The sequence below is a fragment of the Colobus angolensis genome, unplaced genomic scaffold (assembly GCF_000951035.1).
Source record: "Colobus angolensis palliatus isolate OR3802 unplaced genomic scaffold, Cang.pa_1.0 Scaffold42, whole genome shotgun sequence".
NCBI classification, from domain to species: Eukaryota; Metazoa; Chordata; class Mammalia; order Primates; family Cercopithecidae; genus Colobus; species Colobus angolensis.
The window spans coordinates 9,485,691-9,508,869 of NW_012117599.1; the positions used below are offsets into that span (position 1 = coordinate 9,485,691).

Consider the following 23,179-nt stretch of genomic DNA (forward strand, 5'->3'; position numbering starts at 1 on the left):
TTAGCCAGGATGGTCTCGATCTCCTGGCCTCGTGATCCACCCGTCTCGGCCTCCCAAAGTGCTGGGATTACAGGCTTGAGCCACCACGCCCGGCCCCTTTTTCAGTTTTTTAATAACTTGATCATCTTATTGTGGAATGAAAAATAGAGATTTGAATTGCCTGTGTATTTGTTGAGTACCTACTATGCTAGCTCTTGGGAATGAACAAGGCAGATTAAGTACTTGCTCTCATAGAGAAAACAGACAAGTGAACCATGAAATAATGGATAGTTGGTGGAAAATAAAACAGGGTCATGAAATGGTGAAGGACAAAGAAGGTAGGATGAGGAGCTATTTTAAATACAGTGGTTAGGAAAGGCCTCTGAAGATACTATATTTTGAAGAGAGCATGACTAAGGCATAGCTATGGAAAGCTTTCAGGAGAAGGATTCTACATGTGTCTGATTTTAGATGGCTGCATAGTCCTCCCATCAAGGCTGGAGTCAGCTTCCCACCACTTGTATAGGGACTGGCCTTGTAACTTGCTTTGATCAAGTGAATGCTTCTACTCTTACACTTGGACCTCTGCTTGCAGCCCTGTGAAAAAGCCCAGGCTACCCAATGGAAATACATGGTTCTCCCAACACCCAACAGCTAGCACTAACTGCCAGACATGTGACCACTAGTCAGTCACCTATCCCCGGTCTAGCTACCAGCTAACTAAAGCTGCATGATGAACTTCCTGGTGGAATCAGTCCAAACTGATGACACTCAGAATCATGAGTGAATAAAGTGGGAGTTGTAGAAAGCCGCTAAGTGTTGGGGGTAGTTTGCTACCCAGCAGTAGGTAACAGGTACCAGACAAGGACAAAACATGAAAGCCCTAAGGCTTACTAGGTTCTTAGAACAGAAAGACTGGTGTGGCTCAAGTGAATGAAAACAGGGGCAATGGTAGTATAAAATGAAGTCAAAGAATAGGCAGGACCAGATGATGTATGACCCTACGTAGGACTTTGGATTTGATTCTAATACCAATTGGAAGCTGTTTGTTAACTCTGTTGAGACTTAACCAAGCATTCAGTTTAATCAAAAATAGACTAGTTGAGTAAGTCGGTAATAGCCCTGTCTTTTATCCTTAAGTAAAATTAGCCAAATTTTGTTTTGTTTTTTTAATCTTCAGGTGAATAGTTTAAACTAAAACTTACTTGACGAACAGTTAAACCTTTAGGAAAGACTTTAAAATGCTTTACCAGTTATGGTGAAAGACAAATACTTTTCATAAATATAAAACCATCCTATCTTTCGAAGCCTTCTGTTATGTCTGTTCTGCCTTGCTATGTAATTTTTTAAAATAAACTTTTAAAAAATAAACTAGGACAGTTTTAGATTTTTGGAGACATTGCCACAGTAGTACAGATTTTTAACATAGCCCATACTGTTTCCCTGCTAACATACATTCATATGGTACCTTTGTTGAAATGACTCATTGTTAACTAAAGTTCATAATTTTTTTCGATTTTCTGAGTTTTTCCCTAGTACCCTTTTACGGTGCCAGGATCCTACCCAGGATACCATGTTATTTCATTGTCATGTCATGTTAGGCTTCTCTTGGATGTGACAGTTTCTCAGACTTTCCTTGTTTTTGATGACTTGACAGTTTTGAAGAGTCATGGTCAGGTAAATACCTGGGGAATGTTCCTCAATTGAGATTTTTCTGATGTTTTCTCATGACTAGACTGGGGCTGTGTGTTTCGGGGGGAAGACCACAGACGTAAATTGCCGTTTTCATCACATTATTTTGAGGACATACTGTAAACATGATATTACTTTTGAGGTTAACCTTAATCTCATTTGGGTGACATAGTGTTTGTCATTTTTTTTCCACTATGAAGTTACTGCTTTTCCCTTCTGAATGTCACTTTTGCCACCTCCCTCCCGCCAAAAAAAAGGTTATTCTGTTTCCCCTTTTCATACATACTCTGCTCTTTGGAACAAAGTCATGTAAGGAATGCGGAGTTACTTTGCTGGTGAAGTACCTAAATTATTTGTAATTCTGCACAGGAGACTTATCTATTCTCTACCACTAATTTTATTCAATGATGTATGTCAGTATGACTCATGGATACTTAGTTTATATTTTGGGTTAAAGTCTAATGTGTGTTTTCGTTTCTTGTTTTGTTTTTTAACTCAAATTCTTTCTTGCATCAGCCATTGAAAGCTCTTTCAGTTAGCTCCTGTTTCCTTGTAACTTTCCCCATCATTGTGTTTTCTTTGAACACTTCCTTTCTGGTACTGTAGGATGCTCTAGTGTCGTTTTGTATATTTCTCGCCCAAGCCCTAGAATGAATCATTTCTCTAAGAAGCCTTGGTTCCTTTTATTAAAAACTGAGATCTGGGTACTAAGTATGCTGATTGCTACTGGGGTGTCATTGTTTTTAGGCCTCCTCAACTGACAGAGCAAGGAAATATATGTACGTATATTAACCCCTGTAGGTGTATATTTCTATAGATTTATCTATATGTAACCGTCTGTATCTATAGTAAGTAAAACATGAGTTCATACTGTGTCTCTAACTCGATTACCGTATTGATCATTCCAGACTTCCCTTGCATGTCTGTAACCTCCCACTCCAACAGTGAGAAACGTGGCTCCAAGCAACCGCCATCCATTTACCCAGCAGTAGTTGCAGGAGTTGTTAGCCTGTACCCATGTGGGAAGTGGCTTTATCAGCTAGATGACAGTGATTATTAATTATTAATTGTGAGAGTGATGATGTTCATTCCGTTTGCCTTTTAATCTTAGAGACTCGAACTCATTTCTAATGTTGCTTAAGTCATATCATTTAAGATAGTTTTGCAGTTTTGTTTTAATGAAAAAGAATGTCAAATTGACTTTTCTCTATTAACAACAAAATAAATCCCTAGACAACAGCGATTCACCAGTTTTAAGGTGTCTGCTCTATACTTAGGCTCTAAATAAGGAACTAGAGTAAATAAAACATGGTCCCTGTCCTCAAGGGCCTTTTCTTCTTCTTTTGTTTGGGTTTTTTTTTTTTTTTTTTTTTTTGAGATGGAGTCTCGCTCTGTTGCCCAGGCTGGAGTGCAGTGGCAGGATCTCGGCCCACTGAAACCTCTGCCTCCCAAGTTCAAGCAATTCTCCTGCCTCAGCCTCTCAAGTAGCTGGGGACTATGGGTGCGTGCCACCACACCCAGCTAATTTTTTTGTATTTTCAGTAGAGAGGGTTTCACCATGTTAGCCAGGATGGTCTTGATCTCCTTACCCTGTGGTCTGCCCGCCTCGGCCTCCCAAAGTGCTGAGACTACAGGCGTGAGCCACCATGCCTGGTAGGGCCTTTTCTTCTTCTTAATCCCAGTTGTTCAATTTAAATAAAAATTTGAGAAGGAATCTGAAGAACATTTAATAATTAAAGTCACAGTATTCTGTGCATTAGGTAGTTTACTAGTTATATCTTTTAATTCCTTGAAGCCTAGAGAAACCTATCAAAAACAAACGACTGGATTACTCTTGTAGAAGATCCTCTCTGTCTTAGTCCCTTTTCTCCGGCTATAACAGAATACCAGAGATTAGGTAATTTACAAAGACCAGTTTATTTGGCTCACAGTTCTGGAGGCTGGGAGGTCTAAGAGCATGGCACTGGCAGCTGGTGAGGGTTATCCCATGGCGGAAGGCAGAAAGACAGCAGTGAGTATGCAAAGCACAGAAGAACTGGGCTGAATTCATCTTTCTTTTTTTTTAGTCAAGAAATCACTTCCATAGTAACTGCCCCTGTGATAATGGCATTAATCCATTCATGAGGACAGAGCCCTCATGGCCTAATCTCTTCTTTGAGGCCCTATCTCTTAATAACTGTGTCTATGGCAATTAAGTTTTCAGCATGTGAACTTTTAGGGGAGACGTTCAAACCATAGCATCCTCAGAACATAGTAAGTGAGTAAAATGCATAAATGCTAATAGATGCCAGGGATGAAGTCAGTCTGCTCTTACTGTTATAATGGAGTTCTAGTCTCAATTTTTTTTTTTTTTTCACTGAAAGGTCACTACATACATTTTGGCATGTATGTCACGTGGACATTTCCTCCTCAGTGTTTAAAAACTCGTGTATTTAGAGATGGCACTTGCCCCATCTTCATCTCTATGTGTAAGAAAAAATCCCATGTTTTAGGGGATAGTAGGCTAGGAGTCAGGATTTCTGATTTCTAGTGTGTTGGCCTCTTTGCAGTCTTGAGTAAGCTTTATTCTTCCTGGGCTTCCACTTCCTCCTTTGCAAAGCAGATGGATTTCACTCTTATCCTTAAGACTCTTGCAGATCTTATTTCTTGATATTTCTAGAATTAACCTTATGCTTATCCCTGAGCCTCTGTAGTCTGTCATTTAATAACCAGGCAGAAAATGAGAGATGCCCTCAAGTCTGAATGGGCATCACTAAAGATGATGAGAATTGAGTATATATTTTAAGTTTCTAAAGTAATACGATTAAGTGATATGCAAGTTAATATAACTTTTATTTTGCTTTAATATAACTAGTTTTACAAAGTTTTGTCCAAAGGAGTTAGGGTTTATTTATTGTGCTGACTCAAAGACTTGAGGGCAGCCCTCTGCTTACAAATTGGATAGTGTCTAGTTGTAGCAAGTTCATAATGTGTAGTACATATACCTTGGGCTTCATTTTTGTGATCACAAGGATTTCTCTGCTAGTTTTCTAAAGTTCTGCTCTACTAGCAGCACTGAGTTCTTTTGCAGGTATTCCTCTAAAGCTTTTCCAGAGATAAAGGGCTAAGGGCAATATTGAGGGAGTAGTAACCATTGTAGTTCCAGGGTACATTGCACCACAGCAGATAGATTTACTGAGTTTCTTGCCTTGTTCGTGGTTCATGTAGAATGATCGCCTCATCAGTGAAACTGTTTCTTTCACTTACTTTAGTGACTACATTTTCATGGTTTTGGTTGAGGGTAGACTAGTTCTATTAAGAATTTTATAATATCCTGGCCGGGCGTGGTGACTCACGCCTGTAATCCCAGCACAGTGGACCCAATGTGGGCTGCAACAGAAACAGGCAGTAGAGACTGACCCCCAAATATTTCACATATTGTAATAATCAAAGATCAAACAAGTTGGCTTGCTGTTTAACGAAAAACAAAGACAAGTTAAGGTAACTCAAAGTGTACTCAAGTGAACTCAAGTTCAAAGTGTAACATATTTTAAATTTTTAAAATTTTTATTGAGTTATAATAAAATGCTGTAAAGTTAGAAAAGTTCTAAGTTATATAGCTCAGGAGAAAAAAATGTGTGTGTGTGTGTGTGTGTGTGTGTGTGTGTGTGTGTGTGTGTGTGTGTATCACTACCCAGAACAAGATACACAGTACAGCACAGGTGGCAGGTTTTTCTGTAACGGTCCAGATAGTAAAAAATTGCCAGCAAACCAATACGTAAATGAACATACATGGCTGCGTTTGAATAAAACTTTTTTTTTTTTTTTTAAGAAAACAGACCAGGTGTGATGGCTCATGCTGGTAATCCCAGTGCTTTGGAAGGCCAAGATGGGGGGATCACTTGAGCCCAGGAGTTTGAGACCAGCCTAGGCAACATAATGAGACCTCATCTCTACAAAAAATTTTTAAAATAGCCATGCATCAGCCAGGTGTGGTGGCTCACACCTGTAATACCAGCACTTTGGGAGGTCGAGGCAGGTGGATCACCTGAGGTCAGGAGTTCAAGACGAGCCTGGCCAGTGTGGTGAAACCTTGTCTCTACAAAAAATTCGAAAATTAGCTGGGTGTGGTGGCAGGTGCCTATAATCCCAGCTACTCGAGAGGCTGAGGCAGGAGAATTGCTTGAACCTAGGAGGTGAAGGTTACAGTGAGCCAGGATCATGCCACTGCACTACAGCCTGGGTGACAGAGCGAAACTCCATCTCAAAATGACAGCAACACACACACACACACAGCCGGGCATGGTGGTGCGTGCCTGTAGTCCCAACTACTTCAGAGGCTGAGGTGGGAAGATCACTTGAGCCCAGAAGTTCAAGGTTACAGTGAGCTGTGATCATGGCACTGCACTTCAGCCTAGGCAACAGAGCGAGATCCTATCCCTAAAAAATAAACTAGGAAAGAAAACAGGCAGTGGGCAGAATTTAGCCCAGGGACCATAGTTTACAACCCATCATATAGAATATTTCCAACATCTCATTGGCTTAGTTTTTGCCTGTTAGCATTTGTTTTGTGTACTTTTGTATGTGTATGTTTAATTTCCCAGTTTAATAAAAAGTCTTAATCATATAGCTATATTATTTTACATCTAGCCAGAGTTTTCTCGTTATCGTTGGCGTTCAGCATTTTGAATGTGATGTGTCTGGGTAAGGTCTCTGCATTTATCCTACTTTGAGTTTACTGAGCTTCTTAAATATGTAGATTCATATTTTTCATCAAATCAAATTTGGAGGCTTTTTCAACCACTAACTCTTTTTCTTCTTTTTCTGCGTTAAGAAGTTCTCGCTGTGCTGTGCGGGCTGGAGTGCAGTGGCTGTTCACAGGTGCTGTTTTCTCACACTGCGGCCTCAAACTCCTAGACTCAGGCAATTCTCCCACCTCAGCCTCCTGAGTAGCTGGGATAACAGGCACATGCCACTGCACCTGGCTAGTCATTAACTCTGAAAAATACTTTCTCCTGTTCTTTTTTTCTCTCTCCTAGCCTTCTGGTCCTTCCATTACACATATGTTGGTATGCTTAATGGTTTCTCACCTTTCTCTGAAGCTCTTTTCATTTCACTCTTTTTGCTGTTTTTCAGATTGTATAATTTCTGTTGTTCCATCTTCAAGTTCACTGATTTTCTTCTCCCAACTCAAATCTACTATTAAGCCCCTCTAGTGAATTTTTCTTTTCATTTAGTATATTTTTCAGCTTCAGAATTCCATTTGATTTATTAAAAATAATTTTTATCTCTTCATTGGTTTGTTTGGTGAGTAAAGTCATCTCTTGGTATCTGTGGGGGATTAATTCCAGGACCCCCTACAAATACCAAACTCCATGGATGCTCAAGTCTCTTATAGAAAATGGCATAGAATTGCATATAACCTATTCACATCATTCTGTATACTTTAATCTCTAAATTACTTATAATAATACCTAATACAATGCCTACACATCACTTCATCCGCATGGATTCAACATAGTATTCAGCATGTGGAAAATCCAAGTTTTGCTTTTTTGGAACTGTGTCAACTTTTTTTTTTTTTCCTAAATACTTTCGATCCACAGTTGGTTGAATCCACAGATGAGGAATCTGTGGATATGGAGGATCAACTGTGATTGTTCTCTTACCTTCCTTTTTTAGATATGATTTCCTTTAGTTTTTGAACAAACATGTTTTTATGTTCAGCCAGTGTTTGGTCAGAGGTTCTGCTTACGCACTTTGAGCTAATAAGATTTCTGCTGTTTGCTGATGGACCTGTGTATGCTTTGGAGAATGCTTTCAAGTTTGTTTGCACATCTGATTGCTCCTGAGTGGATACAGCCCAGTCCATACATACTTCCCGAACCTCAAGGATTAACAAGATTCCAGGAGGGCTCCCCTTGCTATCTATTTCTCTGCTTTTCCATGTTCAACTTCTGGCCAGTCTGTCATTCTGCTTTTTGCTACTAATAGCAGAGTTACCAGCCCCTTCCTTCATTGTTCTCTGGCAAGATGTCTTCCTGTTTTTGACAATCCCCTTAGGCAAAGATTTCTCAATTCTCCGTAACAAATACTAGCCCCCTTGGGCAGAACCGCTGAGTTGCCAGTCTCGGAGCCTGGCTCTCCCCTGGGGGCTGGACGGTGGCCTGCTTCTCCGGGAGTGACAGCCCTTCTCTGTGAGTGGCTTGGTAGCCACTGGTCTTCTGAGATTGCCCCTCCCAGTGTGGAGCCTCCGCGCTGGCAGGCTAGGGTAGGGGCAATTGGAGCTCTAGGATTCTCAGCCTGTGGCACCCGGGGCAGAGCCCTAGACCAGGATCTGGGGGACGAGAGACCCCTTAATTTTTGGATGCATTGGTCCAAAGTAGAGTTTGTCACATGAAGCTGGGGAGTGGGGATGGGATGGGATGAGGCTGTGGCTCAAATGCCACAGACGCACTGTTCTTCCTAAGACTTAGTAGTGGATTTTCCTGAATGAATGCGTATTTTGTTATATGCCTTTGGGGAAATTTTCAGAGACTTTGTGTTGTGTGGTTTATATACAAGTAATTTCCTTCAGTAGGAAGAGGGTTGGTCAGCTAAGCCCTGCACACCACTATCCGTAAAGTCCTGTCAGTCAATGCTTTAAGCCTTGGCTGGGCTGCTTGGAGTCTGGCCTAAGGATACACGGTTCAGTTGCCAGCCAGAAATTTCTAAGTTCATGCAACACACTTGGGGCTATCCTTTTCAGGATTGTCTTCCGCACTTTCCAGAGGCTGTTTATCCCAAACTCTGGCCTCTGGTTCCTCAGGCTAGTAAGACTGCAGGTTTCCTAACAGAGTTTTAGATCCCTGGCGGGGGGCTGCCGTTGGATAAAAGGCCGAAACAGGAAAATCACCCAGTGTCATTCTCTTCGTCCAAGTGTCTACCCGCCTCCAATATCTGCCTGCTTTGGATTGTGCTCCAGTGTTCTCAACAATTAAATAAACATTTTGTCTAGAATGACTGTTAATTTGGAAGAGAATTAGTCCAATTGGAGCTATTTACTAGAAGTGGAATTCCCCCTAACCATTAATTTTAGAATGGGTAATTTAAGGTTGGGAGAATCTGTGGTTTTAATGAGAACAAGTAAGATGTTCCAAAATGAAATTTGGAGTGCTTTTACTTTTATGAAATAGAAAACAGCAGAACAACTAACACGGGATGAAATTATTCTTTTTAAGGAAAACCTCAAGTCAACTATAAATCCAAAAGACTCATTCCAGACATCATCAAACATTCTAACAGTGACTGCCACTCAGATTAAGAAACTGATTTCACATATGCTCAGCATATATCAGACTTGATTTCCACCAAATGCTTCTGTTGCTTAGCGTTTCATTTTATTATATTGCGTTGTCTTAGAAAACTAAGGACAAAAACGTCACTGATGCTAAAGAGAACTGTGCAGTGCTCTATCCCATCCATTGGCTCTGTGCTTCCCAGCTGTGTGCTGCTGTCTGAGATTATTTCACAGGCTACCGCCACACCAGCTCAGAATGTTACTTTTATTGTAATGACTGTGTGTCTCTCCTGCTTTACTGCCCTTTTCAGCAACACTGAAGGCTCCCAGGGTGCCCTCAGTTGCGAGGGTGTTGAGAACATAAAGATGAGTAGGATGTTGTCTCTGGCCTCAAGTTGCTTATGTCCTTGTGCAATCTTTCACTTTATGGAAGTCAGTATAAGATGTGGATCCGCAGCACTTGGACAGAGCCAGCAAGCCCTGCCAAGAAAAATGACCTGAGAATTGGCTTCACTGTCAAGAGTTTATGTTACTGCATCAAATGCAGAGGATTACATTCCAAGAGAAAGAGTATGGGAAAGAGAGAGAAGGTGGCCGGGTGCAGTGGCTCACACCTTTAATCCCGGCACTTTGGGGGACCAAGGCAGGTAGATCATCTGAGGTCAGGAGTTCGAGACCACCCTAACATGGTGAAACCCCATCTCTACCAAAAATACAAAAATTAGCCCGGCATAGTGGTGGGCACCTGTAATCCCAGCTACTCAGGAGCCTGAGGCAGGAGAATCGCTTGAACCCAGGAGGCGGAGGTTGCAGTGAGCCGAGATTGTGCCATCGCACTTTAGCCTGGGCGACAGAGTGAGACTCTGTCTCAAAAAAACAAAAAACAAAAAAACTGGGAGAGAAGGTAGCAAGGAAGAGGTGCCTGGTGTTGACTGAAGGCTTCCTTTAAATAAAGGGTGTGATGCTATTCCAGTTGGCGATGCCCCAGGCCATTGGAACTGCACTTAATACAGTGACCATCGGACCATGCAATGAAGTGTTACTTAGACTCAGTGCCTCAACCTTTAATCATGATTTCATACACTGCCTGGCAAAGGATTTTGTTCTGAATAACTTTATTGCAAGTCACATAATCTTGGTTTAGACTTGACACAACAGGAAGTTACAGAGTCGTAAATACCAATTGGTCATTACCTTACTGAGTTTAGAAAACTTTCAAGTTCGTGACATATGTTAATTGCACTTAAATAGGCAGTGAGAGAAAGATTTATAAAGACATCATTCAAAAGGATTTTTACATTTGGGTGTGCCTTACTCGATTACAAAAATTTCAAACCATCTTCCCACCTAGGGCCTAGGGCGAGTTTTCTCTTTGCCTGGGACTGAACTAGCACAAAGCACTAAAGGGTTGAAGCAAACGTGAGTATCACTGAAAAGCACTAGAAGAAAGTCTCAATGTGGCTGGAAGAAACCAGAAGGCAAGATTGCCTGGGTGAGAAAGAAAACATAAAAATCTGTGTGTGAGATCACAAGCAGCAACTTCTCCGTGTTGACTTCAGATGTCTTTCCCACAGTCGGGGCACAGGATGTCGTCCCTCTCTGTGAGGAAGCCACGGCCCACCAGTGAGAGGGAGCACTTCTTACAGTTAAAGCAGTCGTTATGCCACTGCCGTTCCTCAAAGGAGATGTATTTTGTGCCGCCAAGTCCTGTTAACAGAGAGAAAATAATACCGGGTGAAGAAAATTAGAATCAGGCAACTGGGACTGAAGAAGGAATTGTGGTTTGATCCATTTCAAAGTTTGGATTGTGTAATATGGATAGTGTGAACTTCTAGGGACTGGGTGCTGGGAATCCATATGTAAATCAGATTCTATGCACAGCCTGGAGGATCTCGTGATTATCAGAAGAGAGAGAGAAACTGGTTCCAAAACGATGTGATAAGTGCATCAAAGAGTGCTGACTGTATTTGTCATGTGTTTTCCCACAAAATGAAACTCTCTGAGAACAGGAAGCAGATTTCTCTTATGCCTTCACTAGGTGCCTCATGTTGCCTGGTGCTCAAATTTTTGTGATTTAATGATTGAAGCACCGAAGGGAGTGTAGAAGAGGAAAAAGTTAATCCTCCCTGGGGTGGCCAGGAAAAGCCTGACAGATACAGTGCGATGTGGGTAGGAATGAGGGGAGAGGGATATTGTTGCAGCGGGAAGATCCTGAGAAAGCTGCAGACAGATAGAATGGAATCAAATATTTAAGGTACATTGGTCCCTGATTATAATACAGTTGGTTTTACCTAGTGTTTTTTCTCAGTGCTACAATAACCACAATTCACATTCATATCTAACGTTTTACATTTAAAAGTGCTTTTATATAGATTGTATCACTTTATAAAGCTTAATGTTACAAACATTGACCTCAACAGAAGTTACTGCTGAAAATAGCATTAAAGATGAATATGTTCTGGCAAAACATTGCGTTTTCCCCCTAAATGATTCCAAGGGAAATGTGGTATATAAATGACCAGAAACAGATATTTTAACATGGGTAAACTGTAAATACTATGCTTTTCTTCATATTTTAATTTCACATGGAAATGTAATGAGCTCTGCATTACACGCGAGAGAACTGTTTTAGTGACCTGGGAAGGTGAGTTAGCTCAGTTAGGTGAACTTGGTTCTAGGCCTGAGGGAAAAGAAAGTCAAGGACAAGCACACAGCGGGTGTATAGATGTGTTTCTGTAATTATACTGAAAAGCCACACAGGAAAGCCAGGCCACCGGGTACTCCATGTGTCTGCCACCTTCCTCTGATACAGAAGAACCAGTCCACTGAATGCAGTGGGATTGAAAATCCCACATCATAAAACTTCTCCTGTGTTACTGTAGAATACACACTTTTCTCTCCCCACCCAGTCACTAATTTGTGTAGTGGTATGTGGTGACCATCTAAAGGACTTTAGTGTGAAGTCATCTGTTCTCCACACTGAATTTCTCCAGCCTGCTTAATAGTCTAGTCCAGAAGCCTGGTCTGCTGGCCAGCCAGATTTTGGGCTCTCACTTAGCCAGATTCTTTGGGGGAATACAATATGAAAAACTCCTTAGAATATACCCTCTGCCCTCATATAGCTATGGCCTTGTGGCAGACATTTCCCACTAAGATGCTTTGGAGTACAACTGCCCCCCTAAGATGCTAGGGGACACTTCTAAGAAAACAGCACAGCTGCCAAGACTGAAAAGGCCAGTTTTTATTGTGCTTATGTGGTGTCACAGGCTCACAGGCTGCAGTTTTAGAGATAATCCAACCCAAAGCAGAAACTAAACCAGAGCACAGGCCATATGGTTGTGATCCGGTGGGCTGCAGAGGAAGTAATCACTACCTGCCGAAGCATAGCCAGTGCACCAAGGAGAGGAAAGCAGGCAGGCAGAAAAGTCTGCTGTGCTCAGAGCCTTAGGGAGGTCTGGGAAGTTTAGGGATATAGACAGGGTCACATGCTAACATGCTAGGCCTTGTTCAAGCTTCCAATCCCTCTTCAAAGTGGGGACCCCGGGACACTCACCGCTGATGGGGTTGGTACACCCAGCACACTTCTTGGCATACAAGTCACAGAAGCAGTTCAGGCAGTAGGCAAAGTCATCGCGAGCCGTGAAGCGCTGCCCAGACAGCTGCTTCCTGCAGGCGGTGCACACAAAGCACTCCTTGTGCCAGGGCTGCTCCCGGTAAGTGACCCCTCCCGTGGTGATGGGCTGCAGGGACGAGTGGGAGAGTTAGTGTGGTCTCTGTGCTTGGGAGACATCTTCAGTCTCAGCTACTGCCACTGGACGATGCAAGATCCTCATTCAGAAAACGTCCAGTTTGTTCAACATCGCCATGAAGCTGCTTTACAGACTTCACAGTCACTCGTTACCCTCGCCACACACTTTCATTCCAGTGTCATAGGCCCTGGCTTTCCCATTAGTGAAACCGGAGCTTGGGGGTTGCCCTCAGCCCTTCCCAGGGATGCTGGAGATCCAAGGCACAGGGCACCTCAGTGGCGTTGCCACCTTCGCGAGCAGGGAAGCAGCACAGTGGAGGAGTTGATCGAAGATAGCATCAAGGAGACCTGGGTTTGTATCCTAATCCTACTCCTTACCAGACCTGTGGCTGGGAGCAGGTCATAATAAAGATCTCTGCACCTCAGTTTTCTCATCCAGGAAGTGAGGGTGATGATGTTAAATAGGCAAGTTGATGGGGAGTCCTTACTTAGAAGCCTGGCAGGGCTGGTGGCTCACGCCTGTAATCTCAGGACTTTGGGAGGCCAAGGCAGGTGGATCACTTGAGGTCAGGAGTTCGAGACCAGCCTGGCCAACATGGTGAAACCCCATCTCTACTAAAAATACAAAAAATGAGCTGGGTGTGGTGGTGCGCCTGTAATCCCAGCTACTCAGGAGGCTAAGGTAGGAGAATCGCTTGAACCCTGGAGACGAAGGTTGCGGTGAGCCAAGATCATGCCACTGCACTCCAGCCTGGCCAACAGAGTGAGACTGTCTCAAAAACAAAACAAAAACCCTGGCAAGTGGTAACCTCTCCAATGCCACTCACAAGCCTGTCTCTCCAGCCACTTATGGTGAAAGAAGGAAAAGGCTTAAAGGACAGCTGGGACTGGCACCTGTTGATGCCACAAGAAGATACGGGCATCTTGGAAATTTTGGGAAAAATAAGCCAGATGTCTTCATTCTCACCTGTCTTGTGGTCTTAGAACATCTGTGAGGTGAAGCTGCAAAGTCACACAAGGTGGAACGGCCATCAGTACCTCAATTGTACCTGGTATTTTTCTCCAAATGTTGCATCTCACATTCTGTTTAAAAATGCATGCATGGTGGAGCTGAGTAAGCTATCAGAGGAGTGTAGGTGGCCTCAGCTCGGCAAACGAAGGCCATGGAAGATGGAGTGCAAGCACCTCACAATCACGTTTTTTGCTTTTTATTTTTTGAACATTTCAGTATCATCCAGTAATTCCTTTGGTCTTTACATAAAGCTTGTGAAGTAAGAAAGATATTAATTTTATGGGTGAGTAAACTGAGACTCAGAGAAATTAAAAAGTGACTTGCTGAAGAATTCATAGCTGGTTAATGACAAAGCAGGAGCTAGAATTCCGGACTCCCTTCTATCTTGTATTCTTTTCATTAAACCATAAATCATAAAGCATCTTCCTATAACCCACCCCACAATTCTCTTGTGTTCACAAGAGAATGAACACAAAACACGCTTGGTTGCAACGTATCCATATGCATGCAGTAGCCTGTGTGTGTAAGACGTCTCCTCTGCCTGCAACATACATCCTCAGTCCTCCCTCACTCCGGATTCCATGCTTCCCACCCACATCAGCTAACTCGATGCCTCTCAGCATAGCATGATTTTCTCAGAGACTCCCTCCCTAAACGCCACCCTGGCCCCCCACTCCTCAGATTAGTTGAGGTCCCTCCATTCCACACTCTGCTTTTCTCCTCCATGGCACACTGCTTAGTAATGACTGACGGGTCTGGCACTGGAGCGTGCTTCCACCTAGACTACAGTTAAGTGTCTGCATCTTGTGCAGCATCGGATCCCCAGTGCCTAAGAGGGCCAAGTTCATGTCGAGGAATGGATGCTTCTGGCATGAATGTTTTTGTGTGTATTTAACGGACATGCACACAAAAGGCATGCATCCCAGAAGGATGTGTTGCTTTCATTTCTGCAAATGAATAAAGCACACACTGGAAAGATGACAGAGGAAGAGCAATTCAGATGAACTTCTGTTGAGTCTTGATGAGAAAAACAGACCAAAATGAAAATAAGGGGAGAGAACAGGGAAGAGGGTTCCTAAAATAAAAGCAGGAATGAGACCTCAATCTAAGAATAAAGAAAAAAACAGGAGTTCGTGACCAGTCTGGCCAACAAGGTGAGACACCATCTCTACTAAAAACACACACACACACACACACACAAATTAGGTGGCTGTGGTAGTGGCGCGTGCCTGTAATCCCAGCTACTCAGGAGGCTGAGGCAGGAGAATCGCTTGAACCCGGAAGGCAGAGGTTGCAGTGAGTTGAGATCATGCCACTGTACTACAGCGCAGGTGACAGAGTGAAACTGTCTCAAAAAAAGAGAAAAACAAGCATAAATGGAGAGGAAATTAAGAGAAATAAAATTTAAAATTTAAAATAACAGTAAAGAACAAAAGGGGCTGGGCGCAGTGGCTCACACCTACAATCCCAGCACTTTGGGAGGCGGAGGCAGGTCGGTCACCTGAGGTCAGGAGTTCCGAGATCAGCCTGGCCAACGTGTTGAAACCCCGTGCCTTCTAAAAATACAAAAAAGTCAGCCAGGCATGGTGACGCTTGCCTGTAATCCCATCTACTTGGGAGGCTGAGGCAAAAGAAATCGCCTGAACTGGAGAGGCAGAGGCTGCAGTGAGCCAAGATCGTGCCACCGTACTCCAGCCTGGGTGACAGTGTGAGATTCTGTCTCAAAAAAAAAAAAAAAAAACAAAGAACAAATGGAAACAAGAGAGAAAGGCTGAATGGAAATTGGTAAGACTACTTAGCACTTAGAAAAGGTGCAGGCAAGGTGGGGACATTCTTGCCCAGGCCAGCCAGGTACAGGTAGAGGCATTGGGATGTTTCTCCATGGCCCAAAGGCAAGGGTAGAGGCCCCAAGGGCAAAACAGCAGAAGCTGGGTGAGCAGGGTCAATGAGAGGATGAGAGCAAACAGAACCTGCAATGAGTTCCACAGCTGGCATTGCCCAGGGTGAGTGAGCCGTGGGAGGGTGCCACTCAACAGGCTGATGCAAAGCCTAACAGCACAGAGACGCTGGAAGCTACAGCATAATCAGAGTTGCGTGTGTGTAAGAGTCAGAGGGCACAGCAGAAAACTAAGCTCCACCCTGACGGGCACAGGTCGGGGGGCAACTGGGCAGAGAGTTGGCTTCCTACAGATAGGCAGTTCCCTTTCTTTCTTTAACCCTAACAGAGCCATGACTGGAACAGATCGAGTAGTGAAGTTTATTTATTTATTTATTTTTAATTTTTTGAGATGGAGTCTCGCTCTGTCACCCAGGCTGGAGTGCAGTGGTGTGATCTTGGCTCACTACAACCTCCACCTCCCGGGTTCAAGCAATTCTCCTGCCTCAGCCTCCCGAGTAGCTGGGATTACAGGTGTGCACCACCATGCCCAGCTAAGCTGTGTATTTTTAGTAGAGATGGAGTTTCACCATGTTGCCCAGGCTGGTCTTGAACTCCTGACCTAAGGTAATCCACCAGCCTTGGCCTCCCACAGGTGATCCACCAGCCTTGGCTTCCCACAGTGCTGGGATTACAGGTGTGAGCCTCCTTGCCTGGCCAGAGTGGATACATTTAATAAATGATCTGTCCCACATCCACGGGGGCAGACTTTTCTCCTTTACTTTTCTTCTCACATCTGTCTCTCTCTCCTCCCTGCTCCTTCCCTTCCTCTCCCCCTCTTCCCTCCATCTTTCTCTCCCTCTCAAGTTTGCAACTGTTTTCTTGTTTTATTCATGGAGAGAAGCTGAACAAGACAGCTTTGGGATAGTGGCTCCCTTTCCCTCTAACATCAGGTCATCGACATAAGCATATATTTAGAAATAGTCTAGAAGAAGGCAGGGTTAAACGATTTGATCACAGGAGCTCAACAGTGTTGATGTTTTTGAAAGAAGGATGGGCGCCCAGACCCAATGGATAAAGCTCAGCATGTAAGGCAGGACAGGCACAGCTCCCATGCCATTCCAGTGTCACAAGTATCCTTGTTTTTGGAAAGAGAACTGACAGACGTGGACCACGGAGACAAACCGGCCAGAATGTGCAAGGGCCAAGGGGGAATCTGAAGTACCTTTTTGCACTGAACGCACTGCATGGCATGTTGTTTCTCATAGCAGGGCACACAGAAATTCTGATTGTCTTTGGGGATGAAACTCTTGGTTCCAATTGGCTGCTGGCAGCGGTGGCAGATGAAGCAGGTCTCATGCCAGCTGCTGCCCTTGTACTCCATCTTGCGGGTACCTGTCATCAGAGTCAAGAGGAACACAGCAGAGTTATGGTTAGAGGGGCGTGGAGTCCCAGCAGTTGCCTTCAGAGCTTGCCACCCTCTAGTTTTATGACCAGAGCAAGTCACTTCAGCTCTTGAAGGCTCACCTCTAAATGGAGGTGATTCCTATCTTGTGCAGGGCATGGACTTTGTCTTTTGGTGCACTACTGTACACCCAGCTCCTAGAACAACACGTGTACATTTTAGGTATTTAACATTTATTTATTGAAAATCGTGGTTAGGAATGTTAAATCTTTTTTTGGAGACGAAGTCTAGGTCTGTCGCCCAGGCTGGAGTGCAGTGGCGCGATCTCGGCTCACTGCAAGCTCCGCCTCCCGGGTTTACGCCATTCTCCTGCCTCAGCCTCCCGAGTAGCTGGGACTACAGGCGCCCGCCACCTCGCCCGGCTAGTTTTTGTATTTTTTAGTAGAGACGGGGTTTCACCGTGTAGCTCAGGATGGTCTCGATCTCCTGACCTCGTGATCCACCCGTCTCGGCCTCCCAAAGTGCTGGGATTACAGGCTTGAGCCACCGCGCCCGGCCCAGGAATGTTAAATCTAAAAAAAGTTAAGTCTGCCTCAGCAATGCAAAGTATAAAGGGAAGTGTGGCATAGCTCCGATTAATTTCTCTGGAGCATGACTTTTGGAGTCTAGGGACTGTATTCACCTACTGCACACCTAATAAAGAACACCCTGTCTGGTTCGCAGCAGGATGGAAATGGCTGGAGTGTGAATGAACCTGGAACCTCTAACCTGATTCAGTGAGCAGCCTCTACAACACTCACTTTACATACTAGCTGTTGAACCAAGTTGTGATGTATCTTGGTAGTTTTATGCACTGTGCTAAGTACTATAATTAAAACCTACATGTCTTTTTTTTATTTTCGAGACAGGGTCTCGCTCTGTCACCCAGGCTGGAGTGCAGTGGTGTGATCCTGCTCACTGCAGCCTTGAACATCTGGGCTCCAGGGAAACTCCTGCCTCAACCTGAGGAGCTGGAACTACAGGTGCACACCACCATGCCTGGCTGAAATCTTCATGTGTTACTTGTACATCCCATTTAGTAATTGCCTAAACCCACGCCATCCATTGTCTTTTCAGTAACTATTAGCATTTGATACGTTTCTACCATTTCTCCAAGTGAACTGAGGAGCTCTAGAGAACTGAAACACTTACGGGTCACCCCTGCCACCACCAAGCTGGACTCACTGCAAATGCTCGGTGTTTGCTGACTGACATTTTTTTCATTTTTGTTTACCAGAAAGAAGTGTATCTATTTATGGTAAGAGATGATTCCAGATAGGCATGTAAACAAGTACCCTTCGTGTAAAGCAAATGTAAAGAAAGATCTGGGGAAATGAGTTTCAGGGACAAAGAAACAGGAAAGTCTTGTGAGTGCCCAGACTAGCTGAGGGGCCTGGCCCGTGTAAGGACCAAATCCAGACTGCTGCCTGCTTTATGCAGCCACACCCATTCATTTACTTCCATGGTTTCCATCCGCTTTCATGCTAGATGGCAGAGTAGTGTGCAACTGTGTGCAGTTGTGCAGAGTTGTGTAGTTGTGGTAGTTGAGTAGTTGTGACAGAGACTGTATGGTTCACAAAGCCCCAGATATTTATCTGATTTTTGAAGGAAAAATGTTGCCAATCCCTGGGGACTGCGGCATGACGGTCACATACATGTGACTTCAACTAGCGGTCAGGGAGTGATGGGGAATCAAGCCGACAGGGGGACTGCCTGCGCCAGACCGGGTGTGAACAGCTGCAGTAACACAGGTGGCTTATAGGAGTCTATAGACTAGTCCATAGCTCTCAGCCCCAAAATCTTATGGTCCCAAGGACAAAGCTAGGGGTTTTATTTTAGCTGGGCTAGAAAGCTGGTCAGGAAATGTCTGTCCTCCAGTAATTAGGAATGTGCTGAGAATTATCACATGATTGTTATTTAGGATCATTTTCTCGGCTTCCTGTACTTCCAAGACCAGACATTTGAGATTATATAAAATAAGCGGGGTGTGTGGTGGGGGGCAATGTGTGAGAGGGAATTTGGGTTGATGACACGCAGTGATCTTAAAATTCAAAACTAAGCTGTACAATCTATGGAATTCAATTGTGGGGTGATGAATCCTAAAACGAACATTACATGAAGCAATGGGAATTCAAGTAAAAATAGTGGAAGGACTTTGATACACACTTCACAAAGATTTTCTTCAACCTCCATGCATACTTTTGTCACTTGCTCTTTGGCTCTCCGACCTTCATTCTGATCAAGCGGCCCAGAAGCCAAAGGATTTTGCCAATGAATATGGGGCAATTATGACTCTCGTGACATTCTTGGCGAGTTCTGAAATAAGTCTTATCAGATCAACACCAGTTCGAGGGCAACTCTACGTGCAGGGAGTGCACGTACCTGGAGCCCCAGGGACGTGGCGCGTGCACATCTCAGGCAAGGCGACAGCCTTGGCCGCAGGCCTGCGTGGTCATATGCAACAACGCCGGCAGGTGGCAGGGGCGTTCCTTCTCCTAACTGAATCGCACACTCTGAACCAAGTCTCCCGCAGACGGAAGCGCAGTCTTGAAGAAGGGATGTCTTCATCGGATTTTCAAACAGTCAAATTAGGCTGGCTGCGGTGCCTCAGCCCTGTAATCCCAGCACTTTGGGAGGCTAAGGCGGGAGATCTCTTGAGCCCAGGAGTTGGCGACCAGCCTGGGCAACATAGGGAGTCCCTGTCTCTACCAAAAAAATAAAAAAAAAACAAATTAGCTGGGTGTGGTGGTGTGTGCCTGAGGTCCCAGATACGTAGGAGGCTGAGGTGGGAGGATCATTCAAGCCCGAGAAGTCAGGGCTGTAGTGAGCAGCAGTGATCGTACCACTGCTCTCCCACCTGAGCGAAAGAGCGAGATCCTGTCTCAAAAAAAAAAAAAAAAAAAAAGGCAAATGAGGAGCCAGAAATTTGGTTGCAGGGTTGGAGACAGTAGTGCTACTGGAGTCTGCGCATGCGCAGAGGCTGTGGTGCATCTGTAAGCAACGTCTGCTAATAGGGGCGCGAGAGCTGGTAAACCCCAGCACTGGGGTTTCTGATGGTATTCCAGTTTCCTGATTAGTCATCAGGAAACTGACTTGTGTAGGGGTGTGGCGCTGGCGGGTTGAGTTTTTCGCTCGTCCTCTAAATGGAAATTCACTGCAAAAGCTGTGTGCACTGACGCTGTAACCCATATTCATCTTGAATGGGTTCGAACGCTTTTAAAAATCAAAGCAAGTGCTTTGAGTCAGCGTTTTGTTGGTGGTGGTTTGTTTGTTTTGCATACACCAGAATTCTTCTAGACACCCTGCCTTTGGTGCCCGGTCCCTTTCTTCTGGCGGAGGCACCTGTAAGATGGGGATGATTGGGAGGCCGAGACGGGCGGATCACGAGGTCAGGAGATCGAGACCATCCTGGCTAACATGGTGAAACCCCGTCTCTACTAAAAAATACAAAAAACTAGCCGGGCGAGGTGGCGGGCGCCTGTAGTCCCAGCTACTCGGGAGGCTGAGGCAGGAGAATGGCGTGAACCCGGGAGGCGGAGCTTGCAGTGAGCTGAGATCCGGCCACTGCACTCCAGCCTGGGCAACAGAGCGAGGCTCCGTCTCAAAAAAAAAAAAGATGGGGATGAAGCCATCCAACCCAGGGGACACTGAAGATTAAATGGGATTCGGTAAAGCAGCAGTGTCCGACCCCTCTGTGTGTGCTCAGGGGCCGGTAGCTGTGGCTGTGTTGTTATTATTACTACACAGCATTTCTTACCACCAAGCCTGAATTCCAGCTTCCCTCACTCCTTAGTAGAAGAGACTGCTGGCCAGTTAATTCTCAGATATTCAGTATGGGTTGCCTCTCACTGAACATGGGGCTTTTACTTCTTATCTGATCATGTTTTTCCTTTCTTTCCCTCCCCAGTAAACACCATGAGAAAGAGAAGGTGTGATGGTTAATTTTATGTGTCAGCGTGGCTGGGCTCTGGTACCCAGTTGTTTGGTCAAAAAAAAACAGGTTTATTTGTTGCCGTGAAGGCGTTTTTTAGATGTGATTAACGTCTAAGTCAGTAAGCTTTGAGTGCAGCACATTACCCACGGATCAGGGCCGGGCTTCATCTAATCAGTGGTAGGCCTTAGGAGCAAAGACTAAGGTTTCCCTAAGGGCAACTAATTCTTCTTAAGACTGCAATAGACACACCCTGGCTGAGTTTCCAGCCTGCTGCCCTACGGAATTCAAATGCTCCCCTTTGGAACTGCAGTGTCATCTCTTCCCGAGCCTCCAGACTGCTGGGCTGTTCTACAGATTCCAGACGTACCGCCTCCACAGTCTCATGAGCCAATCCCTTGAAATAAATCTCTCTCTCTCTCTCTCTCTCTCATCTTTCTCTCTCTCTCTCTCTCCCCGTATATACATATCTATGTGTATATATTTCTTCGATTGATTCTGTTTCTCTGGAGAACCTAACTAACACAGAAAGTCAAGACAGGTGAAAAATTCAAAATCCGGGAAATATGCATACTTTTTATGTCATGGTTGGTGCTAACAGTTAAAGTCTTAAGTAGCCCCTAGACTCCCCAGTGGAAGCTTCCTTGGGCCCTTGTTCAGGAAACTAGTAAGGGTTTAATTTGTTTTTCAATTAATGTTGTGGTTCTTATTGTTACTGAGAGTGCTGTGTCTCTGCAGTGACTCCCTGTGGGGCAGGACACAGGTCAGCCTGGCCTTCTACAGGCTTCGGTTCTCATTCGCAGTGTCACACAGCACTGGGGCCCGAGTTTCCAGCCTCTGCAGGACCCATGTGATCTTGGATGAGGCCTTCCTGCCTGGAGCTGCCTCATCTAAAGTCACCATGCAGCCCTGCCACCTGTCTTCCCTTACAGCTGCCAACAGGGCTGGGGTTGTGTCAGCCTGGGCATTTTTCTTCCCTGTCATAGTGTGTCACAGTGGTTTTTAAGTTGTATTAACCAGAGAAATATAGTAGCAGTATGAAACCATCTTACTGAAGGTCAAATAACCTCCTTGCCTTTTTAAAAATGATGATTCCTTATCCTACATGTCTGTTTTTTTTTCTCCAAGATGGAGTCTCACTCTGTCACCCAGGTTAGAATGCAGTGGCACAATCTCAGCTCCCTGCAACCTCCTCCACCTCCCGGGTTCATGCAATTTTCCTGCCTCAGCCTCCCGAGTAGGTGGGACTACAGGCGCACATTGCCATGTCCGGCTAATTTTTGTATTTTTAGTAGAGATGGGATTTCACCACGTTGGCCTGGCTGGTCTCAAACTCCTGACCTCGTGACCTGCCCTCCTCAGCCTTGCAAAGTGCTGGAATTACAGGGGCGAGCCACCACACCTGGCATCCTACATATCTTTTTAAACTATTTCCTATATGTCAATCTCTTCAGTATTTCTTTATTATCAAAAACAAAGCAAACCAACATGATGAAACCCTGTCTCTACTAAAAGTACAAAAATTAGCCGGGTGTGGTGGCGCACACCTGTAGTCTCAGCTACTTAGGAGGCTAAGGCAGAAGAATCTCTTGAACCTGGGAGGCAGAGGTTGCAGTGAGTCAAGATTGCACCACTGAACCATGTTGGCCAGGCTGATCTCAAACTCCTGACCTCAAGTGATCCACCCACTTCAGCCTCCCAAAGTACTGGGATTACAGGCATGAGCCACGATGCCCAGCTTCTTTCTGTATTTTGAAATTCCATATCTTTTTGTCCCCTTTGCTTTTCAGAATAAAAGATTCTGCCCTCCCAAAACAAAAAAACAAATAACTTCCCCCCACCACACACACACACACACACACAAACCATGAGGGACACAGTCCTATCAACACACAAGGCACCTTTATTGCCATCCTCAGCACCTGGCCCAGTTGCAGCTGTGCCCTTTTCGACTGTCCATCTAGAACACCAACTCTTCAAGGGCAGAGGACCAGGTGCACCTCGGCTCACACCCCATGGATGCTCGGCTTGAGCCCAGTGCCTGGCACGCAAGAGCACCATGCACACTTGGTGAAATAACTGAATGAGTGCACATTCAGCAGGTAGAAGCGAAGAAAAGAGAAACCATCTATGGTGGTGGGAAAGTGGGGGCTGATGCGGGAGATGTATTTTTTTTTTTTTTTTTTTGAGACAGAGTCTGGCTCTGTCGCCCAGGCTGGAGCGCAGTGGCTGGATCTCA

The 23,179-nt window shown here is 44.7% G+C and overlaps 1 protein-coding gene across 3 annotated transcripts in view; it reads right to left on the reverse strand.

Annotated features, from left to right (window-relative positions):
* Window positions 1-10,030: 10,030 nt before the first annotated feature.
* The window catches only part of FHL2 (four and a half LIM domains 2), a 79,245-nt gene continuing 66,096 nt past the window's right edge, over window positions 10,031-23,179 (reverse strand). For all 3 annotated transcript variants that reach the window (XM_011956626.1, XM_011956625.1, XM_011956627.1), the window contains 3 exons: window positions 16,791-16,960; window positions 12,483-12,669; window positions 10,031-10,636 (listed from right to left, as the gene is read on the reverse strand). In XM_011956626.1, coding sequence (XP_011812016.1) covers window positions 10,485-10,636; window positions 12,483-12,669; window positions 16,791-16,960 — 509 coding nt within the window. In that variant the 3' untranslated portion in view covers window positions 10,031-10,484. The remainder of the gene's footprint in view (window positions 10,637-12,482; window positions 12,670-16,790; window positions 16,961-23,179) is intronic.